At 36.3% G+C, this 20,380-nt stretch overlaps 2 protein-coding genes across 2 annotated transcripts in view; both read right to left on the reverse strand.

Moving 5' to 3' along the window:
- Positions 1 to 9,799, reverse strand: part of LOC128993007 (gastrula zinc finger protein XlCGF49.1-like) — a gene marked incomplete at its 3' end in the record, with an annotated part of 52,623 nt that extends 42,824 nt beyond the window's left edge. The window contains exons 1-2 of the mRNA XM_054416758.1: positions 9,645 to 9,799; positions 2,796 to 2,939 (exon numbers count right to left, since the gene is read on the reverse strand). The remainder of the gene's footprint in view (positions 1 to 2,795; positions 2,940 to 9,644) is intronic.
- Positions 132 to 18,453, reverse strand: LOC128993009 (zinc finger protein 493-like; the record flags this gene model as incomplete). Its single annotated transcript, XM_054416760.1, has 8 exons — positions 18,426 to 18,453; positions 17,863 to 17,967; positions 17,583 to 17,687; positions 17,236 to 17,407; positions 1,101 to 1,205; positions 722 to 857; positions 298 to 328; positions 132 to 142 (listed from the first exon to the last, which is right to left on the reverse strand). Coding segments are annotated over exons 1-8 (693 nt in total), but the record flags the coding sequence as incomplete, so codon positions are not given.
- Between the last annotated feature and the right edge of the window lie 1,927 nt (positions 18,454 to 20,380).

Genomic DNA, 20,380 nt, shown 5'->3' on the forward strand with positions numbered 1-20,380 from the left:
AGGAATGTTGATACAAAGGATTTTCCTCATGAAGTGCACTCAAGGTTTCTCTTCTGTATGAATTGAATTGACAATGTACATGACTTCAAATTGTTTTTGCGTTTAAAGGATTTTCCACATGTTGTGCACTTATAAGGTTTCTCTTCTGTATGAATTGATGTATCTTCTTTTTTTGCGGTTAAAGGATTTTTCACATTTAGAGCACTTGTACTCTTCTGTATGAATAGCAATGTATGTTCTATCAAATTGCTTATATATGCAAAAGACTTTCCGCATATGTGTTGCATTAATGAAGACTCTCTTCTGTATGAACCGACAATATATGCGACTTCAAATTGTTTTTGCGCTTAAAGGATTTTCCACATGTTGTGCACTTATAAGGTTTCTCTTCTGTATGAACTGACAATATATGCGTCTTCAAATTGTTTTTGCGGTTAAAGGATTTTCCACATGTTGTGCACTTATAAGGTTTCTCTTCTGTATGAACCGACAATATATGTTCCTTCAAACTGTCTTTGCGGTTAAAGGATTTTCCACATGTTGTGCACTTATAAGGTTTCTCTTCTGTATGAATTGACAATATATGTACCTTCAAACTGTTTTTGTGTTTAAAGGATTTTCCACATGTTGTGCACTTATAAGGTTTCTCTTCTGTATGAATTGACAATATATGTACCTTCAAACTGTTTTTGTGTTTAAAGGATTTTCCACATGTTGTGCACTTATAAGGTTTCTCTTCTGTATGAACCGACAATATATGTTCCTTCAAACTGTCTTTGCGGTTAAAGGATTTTCCACATGTTGTGCACTTATAAGGTTTCTCTTCTGTATGAATTGACAATATATGTACCTTCAAACTGTTTTTGTGTTTAAAGGATTTTCCACATGTTGTGCACTTATAAGGTTTCTCTTCTGTATGAATTGACAATATATGTACCTTCAAACTGTTTTTGTGTTTAAAGGATTTTCCACATGTTGTGCACTTATAAGGTTTCTCTTCTGTATGAACCGACAATATATGTTCCTTCAAACTGTCTTTGCGGTTAAAGGATTTTCCACGTGTTGTGCACTTATAAGGTTTCTCTTCTGTATGAATTGACAATATATGTACCTTCAAACTGTTTTTGTGTTTAAAGGATTTTCCACATGTTGTGCACTTATAAGGTTCATCTTCTGTATGAATTGACAATATATGTACCTTCAAACTGTTTTTGTGTTTAAAGGATTTTCCACATGTTGTGCACTTATAAGGTTTCTCTTCTGTATGAATTGACAATATATGTACCTTCAAACTGTTTTTGTGTTTAAAGGATTTTCCACATGTTGTACACTTACAAGGTTTCTCTTCTGTATGAACGGACAATGTATGTGACTTCAAAATGTGTTTGTATAAAAAGGATTTTCCACATGTGTTGCACTTATGAGGTCTCTCTTCTGTATGAACGTACAATGTATGTGACTTTAAAATGTGTTTGTATAAAAAGGATTTTCCACATTTGTTGCACTTATAAGGACGCTCATTGCTATGTATTAATACATGTCTGTTATAAATGAGTGTTGATGGAGAGGATTTTCCACATGTGGTACACTTATAAGGTCTCTCTTCTGTATGAAAGGACAATGTATGTGATTTCTAAATGTGTTTGTAGAAAAAGGATTTTCCACATGTGTTGCACTTATGAGGCCTCTCTTCTGTATGAACGGACAATGTATGTGACTTCAAAATGTGTTTGGATAAAAAGGATTTTCCACATGTGTTGCACTTATGAGGTCTCTCTTCTGTATGAACGGAAAATGTATGTGACTTCAAAATGTGTTTGTATAAAAAGGATTTTCCACATGTGTTACACTTATAAGGACGCTCATTGCTATGTATTAATACATGTCTGTTATAAATGAGTGTTGAAGGAAAGGATTTTCCACATGTGATACACTTATAAGGTTTCTCTTCTGTATGAACTGACAACGTATGGGACATCAAATGTTGTTTGTATGAAAATGATTTTCCACAGGTAGTGCACTTATAAGGTTTCTTCCCTGTGTGTGCCAACAAATGACTCTTTACCTTATAATGGGTGGTAAAGGTTTTGTCACACATCAAACATTTAAAGGGGCGCTCGCCTGTGTGATACAATATATGAACCTTCATTCCTAACTGAGTTAAAAATGTTTTCCCACATATTGGACACTTAAGCAGAAGCTTTTTAGTGTGTTTTAACATTTGTAATTTTCCAATTTCTGTCTTTGTGAAACTTATTAGATAAGCTTTTATAATACCATGATAACCAGAAGGGTCGACTAATCAATAAGCCTTGTATCTTTATTTATAAATCTTTTTGTAGGACTTGTTAAATGATTAGCAGTTGCACGAATACTAGGCTTCAACACATCTGAAAAAATCATGATTTATTAACACATTTTAAGTCAAATAATGATTCAACAATTTTAAACAATTTTTACTAGTGCATGTACATTATATTGGTCTAACATAATGTTGGTGCAAAAAATTAAATTAAGAGACCAAGAATAAGTACATTTTTGCTGGTTTTAAAAACACTTTCAATACTTCACATCATAAAAATTCAATTTTCTTCCACCATATTACGATGGTTTTGGCCTCTACAATTCAAATCTACACATACTCTAGCATCTACAATATGAATTTTCTAACTGTAATTCGAATCAAACTGTTACCACCAAAATTCGAATTCAACCTCTACAATTCGAACTGCATTACCGTAAGCCTCTCATTCGAATTCAGGACAAAAAGTATGCCTGTTGAAACATGAACTTACGCTCTTATTGATGTCCCCACGATGTGTCTTTGATCTCCGTTCTCTCAAACTCTACACTTTAAACTGGGATCTGCATAGTTCAAATTTTATTTATCTGATCTCTATAAATCAAACTCCAACTTAACAGCCCATGCACCTTTTGACCTGTAAAGATAAGTTTGTAAATAAATTTTAAGAGTAAGCAAAGTACTTACTCTACGCTTATAACAATTTTATTGGATTTATTATATGTTAATGAGACTTACAGTTTTGTCTGTAAACTGAAAAATATGCTATGCACAGTAAAACCCCGGTTAACCGAATTCGGATTAACAGAATCCCGGGTTAACTGAAACAGCTCCATAAAATGATACAGGGCTAAAATATAAGTAATATGTAATGCAAAATGCTTCAGTGACTTCAGTTGTTTAGTTTAAAGTTAACCCATTTAAACAGTTATGTAGCTGAAATAAAACATTGTATCATTATAGAAATTGTTTAAATTTAATTTTTCCTGCACACCGTGTTAATAAATAGGCTATTTTTAGCACATGACAGGTTAACCGAAAAATTGGTTATTTGAAACGGCTCTCCCCCCTTTATTTCGGTTAACCGGGGGTCTACTGTAATTTAATGTCCAAGTTTTAAAAATCTTTGTTTTTAAAAAGCATGACAACATCCATGTGGCAATGACGGCATGGAGCCAGAGCTATAGTCTGTCCGTTTGGCTATGATACCCAGCGGATTAGGAACCTTCTCGGGACTCACTTCAACCAAACGGACGGACTATAGCTTCCTCAAATGTTACGTGGACTGACCAAACAACTGCTGACAGGCAGAACTTTGATTTCCTACTCCACTGGCAGAATGATTGTTAAGTAACTTAATAGCTTAAACTTTTCATAGTCAATAAATGTTAATTCTGTTTTATGTGTGTACCTAACAAATTATAATAAGACTTGCCCGTGTTTACATACACTGTGTAACTTAATTTGTTATTGATTTTAAGTCAAATGTGGTTTGAGTTAGATTAGGTTAGTTTTTTGTATTATTTTTTGGTATTCATCGACTAATTTACAAATGAGAAAGCATTGTATGAAATGATTACTAAAATTAGTTTTACCGGTAAGTTAACTTAGTTAGACATTCATACCACTAAAAATACTGATGGTTTTTATTTGATATCTATCTAAATACGTTTAACTTAAGTCGTATACACTAAGTTGTAATTAACCCTCTATCGGTCTCACAGTTTCATTTTGATACTTAAGCAACAACCTTTTCAACCGCCACTTTCTTGTGAGCGCACCAAACGCTATCCCCTCACTAATGTGCACCCCTTCCCTAGCCAGAACCAGCCAGTGCTAAACTTGACCATGTCCGGGGCCCACTTAAAAAATCTGTAACTTATCAATTTAATCCGTGTGAATCACTTAGAAAATGAGTGACATAATAATATTGACTTGGTTGTATCATTTTGATACAATGTGACCATGGATGATTTTCTTTAACATTTCTAAACAATAAAATGTTATGAGTTAGACACTGATAGTGATCGAACAAATTAAAAACAAATAGTTTATCATTATTCCTGAGCATTTAAAATCCTTATCATTTATAAGCTTTTCATTTATACACTTAAAATCTGTTATTTATTTGTAATTAACTTAGGCCTATCAAAATGATACAGTGTGACTGTTCCCGTTTTGTGGAATAAGTTAACGTTAACTTACTAAAAACGCATTGTCATACGAAAACAGTTTGATGTTAGAGAATTAAACTAGATCCATAATTAAAATATTCCAAATACTGTACAACGTAATTAGTCATTGGGCTCTTATACTACACTCCTGATTTTGTTTTACAAATACTCCTCCTGAACGGTGATCTGCAAGAAATTAAGCACAATCATAGTAACCAACCATGGGAAGGTATAAATCTGAAATGGTACGAATCGGACCACAGGGTCTTTCCCTACGTGAATTAAAACTTTTGGACATTTAACATGGGCCTTAAGGGTAAATTGGTTGCTATGACATTATTTGCAAGATTACAATAAAAAGGTAAACAAGAGTCGCAACATATGTTAGCCAACGAATCATCTAAAATAGCACATTACAAATACCGTACAGAGAAAAAGGGAAAAACAATCGTATTAATATAGTTGAGCATAATTTAAACTTTGAATGAATAACCAATAATTATGGTCACCGGAATTAGGCTGATGCACCATTGACAAACAGCCATTCTATTTGTGAACCAAATATAGGCCTACCATTGAGTTTGGATACTGTGAGTAGACTTTCCATTTATGTGAACTAGACAAACCATTCATTAATGCAGACTTTGAATTGGCACTGAAATGAGGAATTCCATTATTGTGAACCAAAGATACCACTGAGTTTGGATACAGCAAGTAGCCAAATAGGCAAATAGGCCGTATAAAGTACCGTATATATCTCATACGAGAAGCAGGACTTACATAATTGGAAAGAACATACGAGGGTTGTTTTTTTTTTCAAGTTCCGATAGGCTATAAACAAAAGACAAGTTCATATAAAACATTAAATTTATTACCAAAAGTTTGGTCCATTTATGGTTACTTTTTGACATAATCACCAAAGAGATTGAGACATTTGCTATATCTGTGCACCAGCTTTTAGCGAATTTCCCTATAGGGAAGTAGCTATTACCGTAGGTGGCACGGTAAGACCTAGTCCCGGGACCGATTTACTTTTTCATTTTGATGTCCCCAGAGGCCAAAAACACCATTCGTTCAAATTTTTATATATGTATATATATATATATATAGACTTACATATATATATACATATACGTCCGTGAACGCGATAACTTGAGTAATTTTTGTCCGATTTTGATGAAATTTGGTTTAAAGGTGTAAAGCGGGATAAACTTGAATGAGTACGCGAACCAGCATGATCGGACCATGGGAACGTGGCTTTACGGGGGGTTTTATGGGTTAAAAATTGGTTTTTCTCACTTTTGACCCTCAAAACACAAACTTTCCCGATTTCTCTTTAGACCTTTTTAAAGAGCTTAAAAAAACAAATAATTTAGTATATAAAAGTATTTTTGTTTGATTATTAGTAACGGAGAAAATTAAAAAAATTGTAAATTTAAAATTCCCATGTTATTCTTATGGAGAATATTGTCAAATGTTGTAGTTTGCTTGTTTATGGATATATTTTGATCAAACTTGGCAAATTTATTTATTTTGTACTAAGCTATCAATATTTTACTCAAAAACACACTTTATTAGTTTCCTTGTAGCAGCAAACCTAGGTACTCGTTAAACCTAATGTTATTAAAATTTATTTAACTGAAAATCAATTCAGACGAATGGAAATTCGCTTAGTCGGCAGGTTCGCTGCGGCGGGGGTATTTAATACCCTATTCAAAAAAAGTGGCCGCCAGTACATTCAAAAAACTAAAAAAAAATAAAAAAAGGACTTTAAAATTTCTAGAAATTCAGTACCTAAACAAATCCATAATGGTGAATCTGTGGTTTATTTAACCATTCTGCCAAATTGTTGAACCAGCTCATTACTGTCGTTTCAGATGACTTGGTTCAACAGTTTGACAGGATGGTTAAATAAACCACAGATTCACCATTATTGCTTTGTTTACTAAATTTCTAAAAATTTTAAAGTACTTTTTTATTTTTTATTAATTTTTTTAAATTTTTTGAAATTTTTTGTTTATTGAACTTTTTTTTTTGTTTTTTGAATGTACTGGCAGCCACTTTTCTTGAATAGGGTATTAAAAAGCTGGTGCACAGATATAGCAAATGTCTCAATCTCTTTGGTGATTATGTCAAAAAGTAACCATAAATGGACCAAACTTTTGGTAATAAATTTAATGTTTTATATGAACTTGTCTTTTGTTTATAGCCTATCGGAACTTGAAAAAAAAAACAACCCTCGTATTTTAATTGACTTAGGTACTGTCCAAATTTGACATGATTACGATTAGCGGCCTTTGAGTTCTGCCACCCATAAGGCAGCGATGTCGGAGTTGAAGCAAGGATTGAGTTGAAACGGAGGCCACCCTTATAAAAGCGCACTGCAGGGGTTAACTAAGGTTAGGTTTGGTTATCATAAATTTGTTTCGTTCAAAAGAATATCACTCATTAAGGAGACAAAACTAACTGGATGCGATACTCCCCAGTGTTGATTAACGTCCGCACGGGTGAGTACTACGACTATCCGCAGTACTATCCTGATAATTAGACCAATTCGTAATTACCAAGGCAAAAATGTGGCTTGGATTCCACTATAAAACTGTAGGTCCCTTAGTTGACAATAGCTGTATGGGCTATTAATTAACAGCTGTGTCTAAGGAATGTCGGCCTTAGTCACTAACAAGACTACAAGATCGCGCCACTCATCCATCCTACACTCATCTCCATTCATACTTGGCTTAAAATACCTACTTTGTATGGTCGCCATTTCATAAAACAGTAACAGTAACCTAGTGCACAGCATAATAACTAAGCATACAGACCCAGATACAGGTGGTGACAGGTAATGACCTGACATTAGCCTACTTGGAGGAGATTTGGCGGGCAAAAGTATGACTCATCTGGTATCGTTCAATTCATATCAAAACGAGGAAAGTCCGACAAATATATTTATGATAACCGACTAACATAACCGCCTGTCTAAGGGTGGCCTCCGGATAATAAGTTACCAAAGTAACTTACCCATAGAATATTTTTAACTAACTTCTAGGTAGTCTAACTTAAGTAGGCCTATTACAGTAACTTATAATAGTCCAATCAATCATTGCAAAGATATTTATAAAAATAAACTTAAGTCAATTTAACTGTATCAATTAGATACAGTTCGACCCTTTTGGTAATTAAGTTATATAGGTGTGACCAACAGAGGGTTAAAGCTTCGCCCCCAAGTCAAATATTGGTTTTGCACCCTTGCAAGTAACCTAGCCCACCTAACACGATTGCGTGGTTACATATTAATTTTAAAAAACATTTTAAGTATCGAGGCTTCAACTATCTATATAGGATAGAAACAAAATTGGGAAGACTTCTGTATCTGTTGGCACAAACAACCGAATTAAAATATTGGTTATTCGATTGTTTCATTTCTATTGGTTGGTTAGTTAGGGTACCGGTAGGCCTAACCAAACGTTATATAAAATAATCGAAATATCGATCGATATTTTCGTTCGGTTGCTTCGTTGCTTGTGCCAACAGATACCGGAAGAGTACCCACAAAATGTTTACTATACTTATTTCCTCTCGATATCGTGATTCAATAAGTTGTACCATGACATAACCTAGGACTACACTAGTTAATTGGGTTTATGCTGGCTGACTGGTCCTAAGCAACATCCCCTGTGATCTAATAACTAACACTTGTGTGAACCTGGCAATAACGAGTGCACTCGCCACAAAAAAATCTATTGCTGGCCGTTTTGCAGAAAAATACGGCCACAAAACATATTACCAACAGATGCCAACAGATAGAGGACACTTTAACGGACACGACAGTATCAACATCCATGTACCTGGGGAGTAGGTTAGGGGGGGTGAAATCAACAATAAGTAGTGCGCAGGCCTTAAAAAATCTATTGCTGGCTGTTTTGCGGAAAAATATGTCCGCGATCCATATGACTGATGATGCCAACAGATAGAGGACACTTTAACGGACAGGACAGTATCAACATCATGTACCTGGGGAGTAGGTTAGGGGGGGGGGGGGGTTAAAATCAACAATAAGTAGTGTGCGCACCCGATAAAATCTATTGCTGGCCATTTTGAGGAAAAATACGTCCGCGATCCATATTACCGATGATGCCAACAGATAGAGGGCACTTTAACGAACACGGCAGTATCAACATCATGTACCTGGGGAGTAACTTAGGTTAGGGGGGGGTAAAATCAACAATAAGTAGTGTGCGCACCCGATAAAATCTATTGCTGGCCGTTTTGCGGAAAAATACGTCCGCGATACATATTACCGATGACTCCCCAGGTACATGATGTTGATACTGTCGTGTCTGTTAAAATGTCCTCTATCTGATGGCATCATCGGTAATATGGATCGCGGACATATTTTTCCGCAAAACAGCCAGCAATAGATTTTTTAAGGACCCTGCACTACTTATTGTTGATTTTATCCCCCCTAACCTAACTTTCTTCCCAGGTACATGATGTTGATACTGTCGTGTCCGTTAAAGTGTCCACTATCTGTTGGCATCATCAGTAATATGGATCGCGGACTTATTTTTCCGCAAAACAGCCAGCAAGAGATTTTTTAAGGCGCGCACACTACTTATTGTTGATTTTACCTCCCCTAACCTACTCCCCAGGTAGGCTACCTACATGATGTTGATACTGTCGTGCCCGTTAAAGTTTCCTCTATCTGTTGGCATCATCGGTAATATGGATCGCGGACGTATTTTTCCGCAAAACAGCCAGCAATAGATTTTTTAAGGCGCGCGCACTACTTATTGTTAATTTTACCCCCACCCCCCCCAAACCTACTCCCCAGGTACATGATGTTGATACTGTCGTGTCCGTTAGTGTCCTCTATCTGTTGGCATCATCGGTAATATGGATCGCGGACGTATTTTTCCGCAAAACAGCCAGCAATATATTTTTTACGGCGCACGCACTACTTATTGTTGGTTTTACCCCGCCCTAACCTACTTCCCAGGTACATGATGTTGATACTGTCATGTCCGTTAAAAAAGTGTTCTCTATCTGTTGGCATCATCGGTAATATGTTTCGTGGCCGTATTATTCCGCAAAACGGCGAGCAATAGATTTTTTTGTGGCGCGTGCACTTAGTTATTGCCAGGTTCACACAAGTATAATTAACTTACCTCCAGATTAGTGGTTTAATAAATTATATTACATTCCAATGTAATAATTGGAACCAATGAATATTAATGTAATAGTTTACAATCCTTTATTTATTTCATACTTTTGTGTTTTTCGTGTAAACAAACACTAAACTCTATATAAACAGACAGCAAACAGTTAATAGGCCGTACCATCTTTCTTACTTCAGTTCTTTTTCTTCGGTATCTTCTTCTTCTTGCTTAGCTTTGTCAGTGTTGCCACCAGCTCAGCAACTCTACTCTGAAAGCGAAATCCCCTAGCTAGATCTAGGAAATCTTGTCCCTAGAAATCATCCCATCGTAAATTTTGAAGTTCGTTTTCGTGTCTAGTTCATGTCCAACGACATCACTGATCGCTATGTTGCCAAATATTTGTTTCTATTATTTATTTAGGATATATAACTTGGGGACGAGTTATTGCCACTGAGCTATAATAATAACTGGAGTAACCACTCTGTGTTTTAAAAACGTACCACTGTTTTTGCTGGTTTTGTTTCAGAGTTTCGTTTCGTTAGGTTAGCCGGGTGATCGGGTTGGTGGGAATTGTCAAATTAGAGGCAAAATCAAGATGGCGTCATCCAACTTAGTAAACAAAAATCTGCCAACTCAACATTATGATTGCAATATAAGTTTATTTATTTAATTTACGAGCAAGAGCAACCCATTTTAACATGATCATAAACTAATGGTCGATATTTAATCAAATGCCATAGGGCTAATTGGCTTAAACCAATATCTCCAAACCAGGAAACTTGACTAGCCTATTTTCACCACATAGACTAGCTTGAAAAGAGGTAAATAAGTTAGTATTTATTTACTATCAAACAAAAACAATTTATAATGTTTCAAAATAACTTTAAATACAGATAGTCCAGTGCAATTAGGTTATGACCCGGACAAAATTGATAACAGGCTGAAAATTGGTGGAAATGTTCAAAACAATGTCCTGAGTGGCCCACACAAAGTCCCAAGAAATCCCAGTTGGGGAACGGCCGCCATCTTGAAAAAACTGCCGCCGTCTTGGAAATTTAGATTTCTTGCTGTATCTTTTGAAGTAATTGTCCGAAAGGCCTTATTTATGTCTCAAATTAAACGTTTTGGACTCATGTATGAGGGTAATATATAATTAAAGAGTTTATTATGTTCTAAGTATACATTTTATTTATATTAACCTAAAAAATATCTATAATAATGATATATATACGGTTATGTCCCCCCTTTTATAGGAATTGTGGATTTTTATAGGCATGAACGGTCGATGCGATGCTCCCAGGTGTGGATAAACTATAAAATGATGTGCCACTTGACATATGTTGCTATTTGAAAATTTTGAACAATGAGCATTTCAAATTTTCAAAAATATTTTTTTTTTTAATTTTTATCATTTCAAAAAACCGTTACTTGTAGCATATCAAAGTAAAGCTAATTTCATAACGAGTAAGAAAATTCAACCGGAGAAGGGCTAAATGCGTTGGTATAGGAAACACAGAGTATTAAAAAATATAGATAAAAAAAAACATCCGCCATTTTGAAACGGAAAAAGATAATTAATTAATTTCTGCTTTCGCCAAAATGTTTTTCTATCAAATACCTTTAAAATGATTTATAACATGACATATGTTTACATTTGAAAATTCCGAGATTCGAACTAGTGACCCTCAGTTTTTGGCACTCTCTGTATTGGGAAAACGTTAAAAATATTTTTTCACCACACTATCATGTTTTTGGCTGTATTACATACGTTAATTGGTGGCCGAAAGTTACGTTTTGCTGGCGATGCCAGCTGTCCATAATTTGGGGACCGAGCAGGTTTTTACAGGCCGGGGCCGCAAAATCAGCTGTCCGCTTACTTACTTAAAACATGAATGCATTTTAAATACATAATCAAAATCCATAGCATTTCAATAGAATTGTGTTATTGTCACCGTTGCCTAGCAACTATATATTTTTATTTTTGCTGATTCCTCAAATTATTTCTTCACATAACCTTAAAGTTGTAGTTGTGTTGACTATCAGTGTGCATTATTATTGTGGTGAATAGTGGTAATAGGGTATAGTGTGGTGAAAAATAGCGTTCGTACCACGGACCGAAATGGTTTTGCGGCTCTCGATCGATTTAAGTTCTCGACTTCGTCTCGAACTTAAAAACTATCTCGAGCCGGCAAAACCTCATTTTCGGCCCTAGGTACGAAATATACTATTTCGTTTTTCCTTTGGGGTCGATTTAGCGGGAAATAATTTTATTTCGTCCTTGTACGTTAAGCCGTTTTCCGTAATCAATTTGAGACACCTCTCGTGAGACACCCTGTACATAGTGCAGTCGAGGAAGAATTGCATAGTGCTTTAATTCCGGGTTGCCGTTTCCATCTGGGTCAGAGTTGGTGGAGAAGAATTCAGAAAATAGGGCTGACCTCTGAGTAGAACTCAAAATCCGGATTTTTTAAATAAACTTATGTAGAACGGAGTGCAAACAAAACTACCACAATAAACTGTTTTCTTTTTAAATTATGTACGATTATTTTATGTAACATTAAACCAACCATATCCTTGGCCGCAATTAACCTGTTTTTACTCGGGCCGCAACTCGTACAACACTTTTTTCAGTCTGGGCCGCAACTCATACGCAAAATGAGGTTTGGGCCGCAACTTACCAACAGCGTTAACGTCCGCACTAGTAAGTACTACGACTATCCAGTACTAATCCTGATAATTAGACCAATTCGTTAAATAGAAGGAAAAATGTGGTTCGGATTCCACTATAAACTACTGTAGGTCCCCTAGTTGCCATTAGCTGTATGGGCTATTATTTAACATCTGTGTCTAAGGAACATGTCGGCCTTAGTCACTAACAAGACTACAAGATCGCGCCACTCATCCTTCACTCATATTTTGTTAAAATACGCACATAGTGGCGTCCCCATCTTAAATAATTGATATAAATATACAATATATATACAAAATAAGCTTTTTATCTTTTTTTCGTAATGGACTTGTTTAAGCCATTAACCCTATTGAGATTTCTTGCAGCCCACAATGCTTAGTCTTTGGAATTGGTTAAATATAAATATAATATTCATTCAACTATGATAAATCTTTAAAGAGGAGACAACTAATATAGCTCATGCAGTTATTGCTGCAGATTGACCACGATCTTTTATATCGTCCCTGCTGCTCGACCTTCACTGACGATACTGGGTATGGCTCGAAGTTGCCGATAGACATTCTATCGTAGCTCGGAGTTTGCTCGACATACAAGAAGGTCGTCATTATGAGACTTCGATAGCTGATGATGTCTCACCTTCAATAGATGACGGAGCTTACGTTTAGTATGTTTTCGACAACGCGGATTACAACGTTAAAACACTTGATGGACATGAAACTCTTCACGCAATGGGTGTCATTGAGTGCATAACACCAGCCGAAATGTGTCAATGCAAGTGCTCCTGTACCACAATCTACAATCCCAAAAGCAAAAAGTGTCCTTCCATTTAATGGCTTTCAGCCAGTGACACCTTACCAACGTCCGCCTAAGCCTAGGAAATCATAAGTAGTGTTGGGAGATGTCAGTACAGCCCTTTCCGAACCAAAAATAGTTGTAGATGCTTGTCTTGCTGACACCCTATGGCTCATTAACTACCAACTGAGTGACGAACCAAGTCCAGGTTGGAATGGATTCATGGATACAGTATAACGACCCTTATGGTCTTAATTGCACCACGATGTATGGATACTGAATTGGACACGGGTGTGCCAACCGCAACGAAGATTACATCACCGACAATAACATTTAACATCAAGTAGTTACATTATAAGTTTATATGCAATATTATAATATAATGGTAATCAATTATAGCGACGATATATAGATGATTCTATTTTTCACATCGGAACGAACAAAATTATGAATTGATTTTTCAAAATTTATTTTGTACTTCATTGTTAAATTGTTGCTTTCCTAGTCAAGATTATGTTTCCTGTTACCGATGTTGCTCTGCTCCTGCCATAGATTTAAGTTAGTTAAGTTTTCTGTTAAAATGCATGTTGTTACTACTTAGGCTTCTTGAATCCACATTGTAAATGTGTGATCTTACCGTTGGAATAAATAAATAAATAAATAACAAATTACAGCATTTAGGTGAATAAAAAGTCAACAACCCCCTTTTTAATATTTTTCTAAGTGAATATACAGAGATGTCCTTTTGGTGGTCGTCCAATTTTAGCAGGAAGTTTCATTTTATGATTTTGAAATTTATAAATGTTCCTCAAAAAGGGGGGATTTTGGGGGCAACTCAAATATGTTAAACGTAAACACCCTTCAAGTGACATCTCATTTTAAAGTGTTTACAAAAAGGAGTTTTTGGGGACACTCATTTTCAGTTTCATTTTATGATTTAAAAATGTTTGAGTGTCCCACAAAAACCCCTTTTTTAAACACTTTAAAATGAGATGTCAGTTTAAGGGGGTTTACGTTTAAAATATTTGAGTTGCCCCCAAAATCCCCCCTTTTTGGTAATATTTAAAAATTTAAAAATCATAAAATGAAACTTCCTGCTAATACTGGACGACCACCAAAAATAAATCTCTGTATATTCACTTAGAAAAATATTAGAGGGGGGGGGGTCTTGACTTTTTATTCACCCCGTATTTAACCAATTTCAACGACTAAGCATAATGGGTTGCAAGAAATGTCAAAAGGGTTAATGGCTTTAACGAGTTCATTAAGCACAAAAGAGAAAAGCTTCATTTTGTAAATATTTTGTAAATTTTTATCATTATTATAGATATATTTTTAGGTTAATATAAATAATATTTATGATTAGAACGTATTAAACTCTTTAATACCCTCATACATAAGTTCAAAACGCTTAATTTGAGACATAAATAATGCCTTTCGGACAATTACTTCAAAAGATACAGCAAAAATTCTAAATTTCCAAGATGGCGGCAGTTTTTTCAAGATGGCGGCCGTTCCCCAACTGGGATTTCTTGGGACTTTGTGTGGGCGACTCAGGACATTGTTCTGAACGTTTCCACCAATTTTCAGCCTGTTATCAATTTTGTCCGGGTCAAGGTCATTTTTTGTCTAATTGCACTGGACTAAGAGGTTTTAGCGTCCAATAACTTAAATAAGTTTTTTATACAAGTCCTTGAAATAACGGATAACATAACCCCAAATAAATAGTATGGTTAGGTTAGAATGAATTGGAATTATTTTACAGCATCCCACCAACCGATCACACGGCCAACCTAACAACACGAAACACCAAAAACAAACCAGCCAGAACAGTGGCACGTTTTTCTCTAACGTTTAACCAGAGAGTAGTGACTCCAGTTATAATCTATATCTCAATGGTTATTGCTTATGATTAAATTGTTTTATTTGGTTAAACGAGGTTTTAATGGCTTAAATAACAAGAAACCAATTGTAAACAAAACACGACCTCGACAGTACAACGGACGGAACTAACAATAAAACTAGTCTTCAACCGATCCATAAGGATGATAAATCTACTAAGAGTATGTTATATGCCTTTACCCAGTCGAATTTTGTTAGCCTAGGAGCTTTATTTTAGCTTCTAGTTTTATTGATTTACCAAACTGTGGTGAAAGCAATATATGACCCCTCATATCCAACCATGATGGGACCGGGCCATGTTCAACGGCCAAAAGGTCAGATATCGGGAGGAGCATGACCTGCAGTCTCCGCGACATCGGCAATCATCTCCCGGGTCAGAGCAACATCAAGGCCACACTATGGCTACGGGAACAGGATACTCCGGCCTCCGGCCTGCCTCCACTCACGCTGCTACCAAAATGCAAAATGAGCCGAATACCCAGCCGTGGCCAACTCGAAGCCACCGCTATTCTGCTATTCATTTAGCAGCTTACCCCTGTCACATTGCGACCCTTACTGAGCTATCTTTTGGTGGCCAACTATGTGCAACTGCAACATTAATTTAGTTTTGAAGTGACAACTCATCATTTAGTTTATTACCCTTGATTTGTAAAATTGAAGATGGCAATTTATATAGTAACTGCAACCGAGCCCATTATGGGGTTAAATGTAACGTATCTAAGAAAATAATGGTTATGAAATCCATACCACTTTACTCACTAATAAAGGCTACAAATTAAGCACATCAAATCACTTTTAGAAACACACGCAACATAAGGAACACACCACAAATGTAATAATTGTGAATAACAAGTAAAATAAACGGTATCAGCATTCTGACACATACTTTCTCCCATAAGTTTATCAACAACCTTTATCATGTGTAAGCGGTGAGACTAAATATACGGAAATGGGATTAGTACAATTTTGATCAGAATTTAAAGGACTATAACAGCTATACCATACTAATTTTTATCAAAATCGTTCGGGCCATTTTTGGGAAAATCCGATATTTTATGGGGTTTTTATGGGAAAATTACATAATTTACAATAACTTTTAAACCGTAATTTTTACAGAAATGGGATTTGTACCATTTTGTTCAGAATATAAAGGACTATAACATACTAAATTTTTATCATAATCGTTCGGGCCGTTTTTGGGAAAATCCTATTTTTCCGTTATTTTATGGGGTTTTATGGGAAAATCCCCATTAAAAATCAAAATTTCAAAAAAATTTAAAAAAAGCCTGGAGATACCATGGATTAGAACCTACATACCAAATTTCATCGAAATCGGACCACAGGTGTAGTCTCTAGCTCTGTACACATCCAGACACACAGACATCACTTCGAAAACCACTTTTTTGGGTCCAGGGGGACCCAAAACGAATATATCCACTCAAAACTCAAACTCGAAAATTTTGACGAAAACAATACTTTCTCCATATACCATGGTATAGGGGGAGAAAGTAAAAAGAAAAATCAATGATATAACAATACAACAATAAGCTGTTAAATAACCAACATGTTTCATATGATTAGGTGATGCATATAGGCAAACCCATTACTGCCATAAATCTTAAATAAATGGTATCAGCAATCTGAAACATGCTTTCTACCATTATCTACCATTAGCTTCCAAACAAACTTATCATGGGTAAGTGGTGGGAGTAACTATATTTTATAGGGTAGGGAAAATGTCGAAAGTTGCAGTAACTTTTGAACCATAATTATTTCAGCAATGGGGACACTATTTTTTAGAATTATTAGGGCCACAACACTTAATAAAAACCAGCTTTTTAAAAAAATCTGATTTTTGGTTTTTTTGTGGGGTTTTTATGGGAAAATAGCATAAGCTGCAATAGCTTTTGAACCGTAAATGTTACAGAAATGGTATTTGTACCTTTTTGTTGGGAATTTAAAAGGACTATAACATACTAAATTTAGTGTTCAAATAGGTCCTGTAAACATGTAAAAACGTAAATAACTTAACATTATATTTTGAAAAGGTTAATTATCTCAAATGTAAACCCACATTTATTCCTGATGTAAGAACCCATACTGTAATCAACGATGCGCTTACTACGCTGAATTAATACGTTGCCTCCCAGCTGTCACACTCCTCTGTGTGATGACTCTTGTGTGACCTGGTAGTGAATGTGTTAACACGTTTCCTACCAGCCTTCACACTCCTCTGTGTGATGACTCTTGTGTGACCTGGTAGTGAATGTGTCAACACACCAGCCGTTACACTCCTCTGTGTGATGACTCTTGTGTGACCTGGTAGTGAATGTGTCAACACGTTTCCTACCAGCCTTCACACTCCTCTGTGTGATGACTCTTGTGTGACCTGGTAGTGAATGTGTTAACACGTTTCCTACCAGCCTTCACACTCCTCTGTGTGATGACTCTTGTGTGACCTGGTAGTGAATGTGTCAACACGTTTCCTACCAGCCTTCACACTCCTCTGTGTGATGACTCTTGTGTGACCTGGTAGTGAATGTGTCAACACGTTTCCTACCAGCCTTCACACTCCTCTGTGTGATGACTCTTGTGTGACCTGGTAGTGAATGTGTCAACACGTTTCCTACCAGCCTTCACACTCCTCTGTGTGATGACTCTTGTGTGACCTGGTAGTGAATGTGTCAACACGTTTCCTACCAGCCTTCACACTCCTCTGTGTGATGACTCTTGTGTGACCTGGTAGTGAATGTGTCAACACGTTTCCTACCAGCCTTCACACTCCTCTGTGTGATGACTCTTGTGTGACCTGGTAGTGAATGTGTCAACACGTTTCCTACCAGCCTTCACACTCCTCTGTGTGATGACTCTTGTGTGACCTGGTAGTGAATGTGTCAACACGTTTCCTACCAGCCTTCACACTCCTCTGTGTGATGACTCTTGTGTGACCTGGTAGTGAATGTGTTAACACGTTTCCTACCAGCCTTCACACTCCTCTGTGTGATGACTCTTGTGTGACCTGGGTAGTGAATGTGTTAACACGTTTCCTACCAGCCGTCACACTCCTCTGTGTGATGACTCTTGTTTGACCTGGTAGTGAATGTGTTAACACGTTGCCTACCAGGTCACACTCCTCTGTGTGATGATTCTAGTGTCACCTGGTAGTGAATGTGTTAACTATGTTGTGTGTATCTCAATGTGGGATTAGAGAAGGATTCATGTGAATGCTTCACACGGCCGGCTAGTCATTTTTATTCTACTTTTAATTCTGTTGATAGAGTGTGTGAAGTTTGTTTACTAATCTAAAAATAATTTAGATCAATTCTGTTTTCAATAATTAAAGTGATATAAACATGAAAGATCATTTGATACTTAGTTTCTTTAAATATATCAATAATTTGTTTTACATTTGAGCTTTTTAGGGACTTGTGTCATTGTATTAATGTACTAAGATAAAACTCCCATCTAACTCTGATAAAGGCAAGGTAAACATGAAGTAGGTACTTGGTCCCATGCAACCGTAACTTGTAGTCTTTATGATTGCAATGCAGCACAATCTTTATTACCGAATGGGGAAGGTAATTGATTCTTCAAGGGTTGGCTTTGACTACTTCACCGAAGATAGGTGAAATTTAATGTTATGTGACACGCTATTTCTAAACTGGAATGCAATTACTGTATTGATATTTTAAACAGCTTCTTTGCAACTGCATAATATAATTCATGTCTTTGTTACCGTTACATATTATATACAGGGTTAGTAAAAAGTCTGGAGACCCCCTGTTAATTTTTTAACGGTTCATACTAGAAAAAACAAAACTCGGCATACCTTTATGGTATGGTATGAAGTACTTTTTGGGCATAACCACTACTACTTAATGTACATCCCCAAAATGGGGGATTTTGGGGGAAACTCAAAAATTTCAAATACAAAGACCCATCGAGTGACCCCTCATTTTGAAGGCCCTGGTAAAAGAAAACCAACAACGCAAATTAGAGGTCTCTATCTCAATCCAGTAAAAAATGGCAACCATTTGAAATTCTCAGAAGTTAAATTTAACTTACAGCTTTCCAAGTCTGGAGACCCACTGTAAACTTTATAACGGCTCACACTAGGAAAACTAAACTCTACACACCCTTATGGCATGTTATGAAGTACTTTTTGAGCCTAATTGCTACTTGGTTCCCAAACCCAAAATGGGGGATTTTGGGGGAAACTCAAAAATTTTAAACGTTAAGCCGTTTTAAGTTTTGAGTTCCCCCCAAAATCCCCCATTTTGGGGATGTACACCAAGTGGCGGTTATGCCCAAAAAGTACTTAATACCATGCCATAAAGGTGTGCCGAGTTTTGTTTTTCTAGTATGGGCCGTTAAAAAATTAACAGGGGGTCTCCAGACTTTTTACTAACCCTGTATATAACACTTCTAAGCACTAAGGATTTTCTATTGCTTTCATTATGGTAAAATATTTTATTATGGTTATCCATAATCTTATAAATATCAAAATCCAAATTCCAATAAAACAAATCTCTTGTTACTCATTTCAGTTATTTTGGGGCTATCAAACAAGGTAACGAATAATACAAATCTTTTGTATCTTATTTGTTTAAAAGTTTCTCAAGCCTTTGTAACGAGTTATTTTTCCTAGGGGGGTAAATATTTGCTATTTGGCCGCGCACCGATTGTTGAGGTGAGCGAGCGGCGGCAGCGAGGCTAGCGAGCGCCCTTTGACCCGGCTTATCAGTGCCGATAAGCCTGGGATATCCTAGATTTTCAGGATAGCCTAGGACGGACATTCGAGTGGTGGATCTCGTAGAGTGAGGATAGTGTTGGTGTCCTGTGCCTGTGGAGACGGCTGGCGTACGTTGGAGGTACAGAGTGTACGAGGTGTGACAGTCGGTGTTAAGTTGGGTGTTAAGACCCACTGCTGGTGAGTGGACGACGTTCTTTGATTTTGGTTAAAAGCTGATATTATTAGTTTGAATATATTAATATCTGATTTTATTGCGAGAGTTAGGGTTGTAACCGTGCTGGTCGAAGCCTGACGGTAGTTAGGATTTATTAGTCAGGAATAATATTAAAGTATATTCCTGACGGTTCTGGGCAGGTGCTAGAGCGCAAATAATATAATTTAATTGACTGTAGTAGATATTATTTTGCGTTGTACCTAGAGTTAGTTATATTACTAATAACTCTGAGGCCCGACAAACCTAGGCTGGACGATTTAGCGTGCGTAGTTGGAAGCACGAGGCCAGCAGGCTAGTAGCTAGTTTTATTAGCTTATTAACAGAAGCCCAGCTAAGTAACATAAAGTTGGTAGTAGCAGTAACAGTAGTAGGGTTGTTATTGATTAATCATTTGA

Source organism: Macrosteles quadrilineatus, unplaced genomic scaffold (genome assembly GCF_028750875.1).
Source record: "Macrosteles quadrilineatus isolate MER2022 unplaced genomic scaffold, UCM_ALF_1.0 Scaffold_4__1_contigs__length_99947679, whole genome shotgun sequence".
In the NCBI taxonomy this organism is placed as follows: Eukaryota; Metazoa; Arthropoda; class Insecta; order Hemiptera; family Cicadellidae; genus Macrosteles; species Macrosteles quadrilineatus.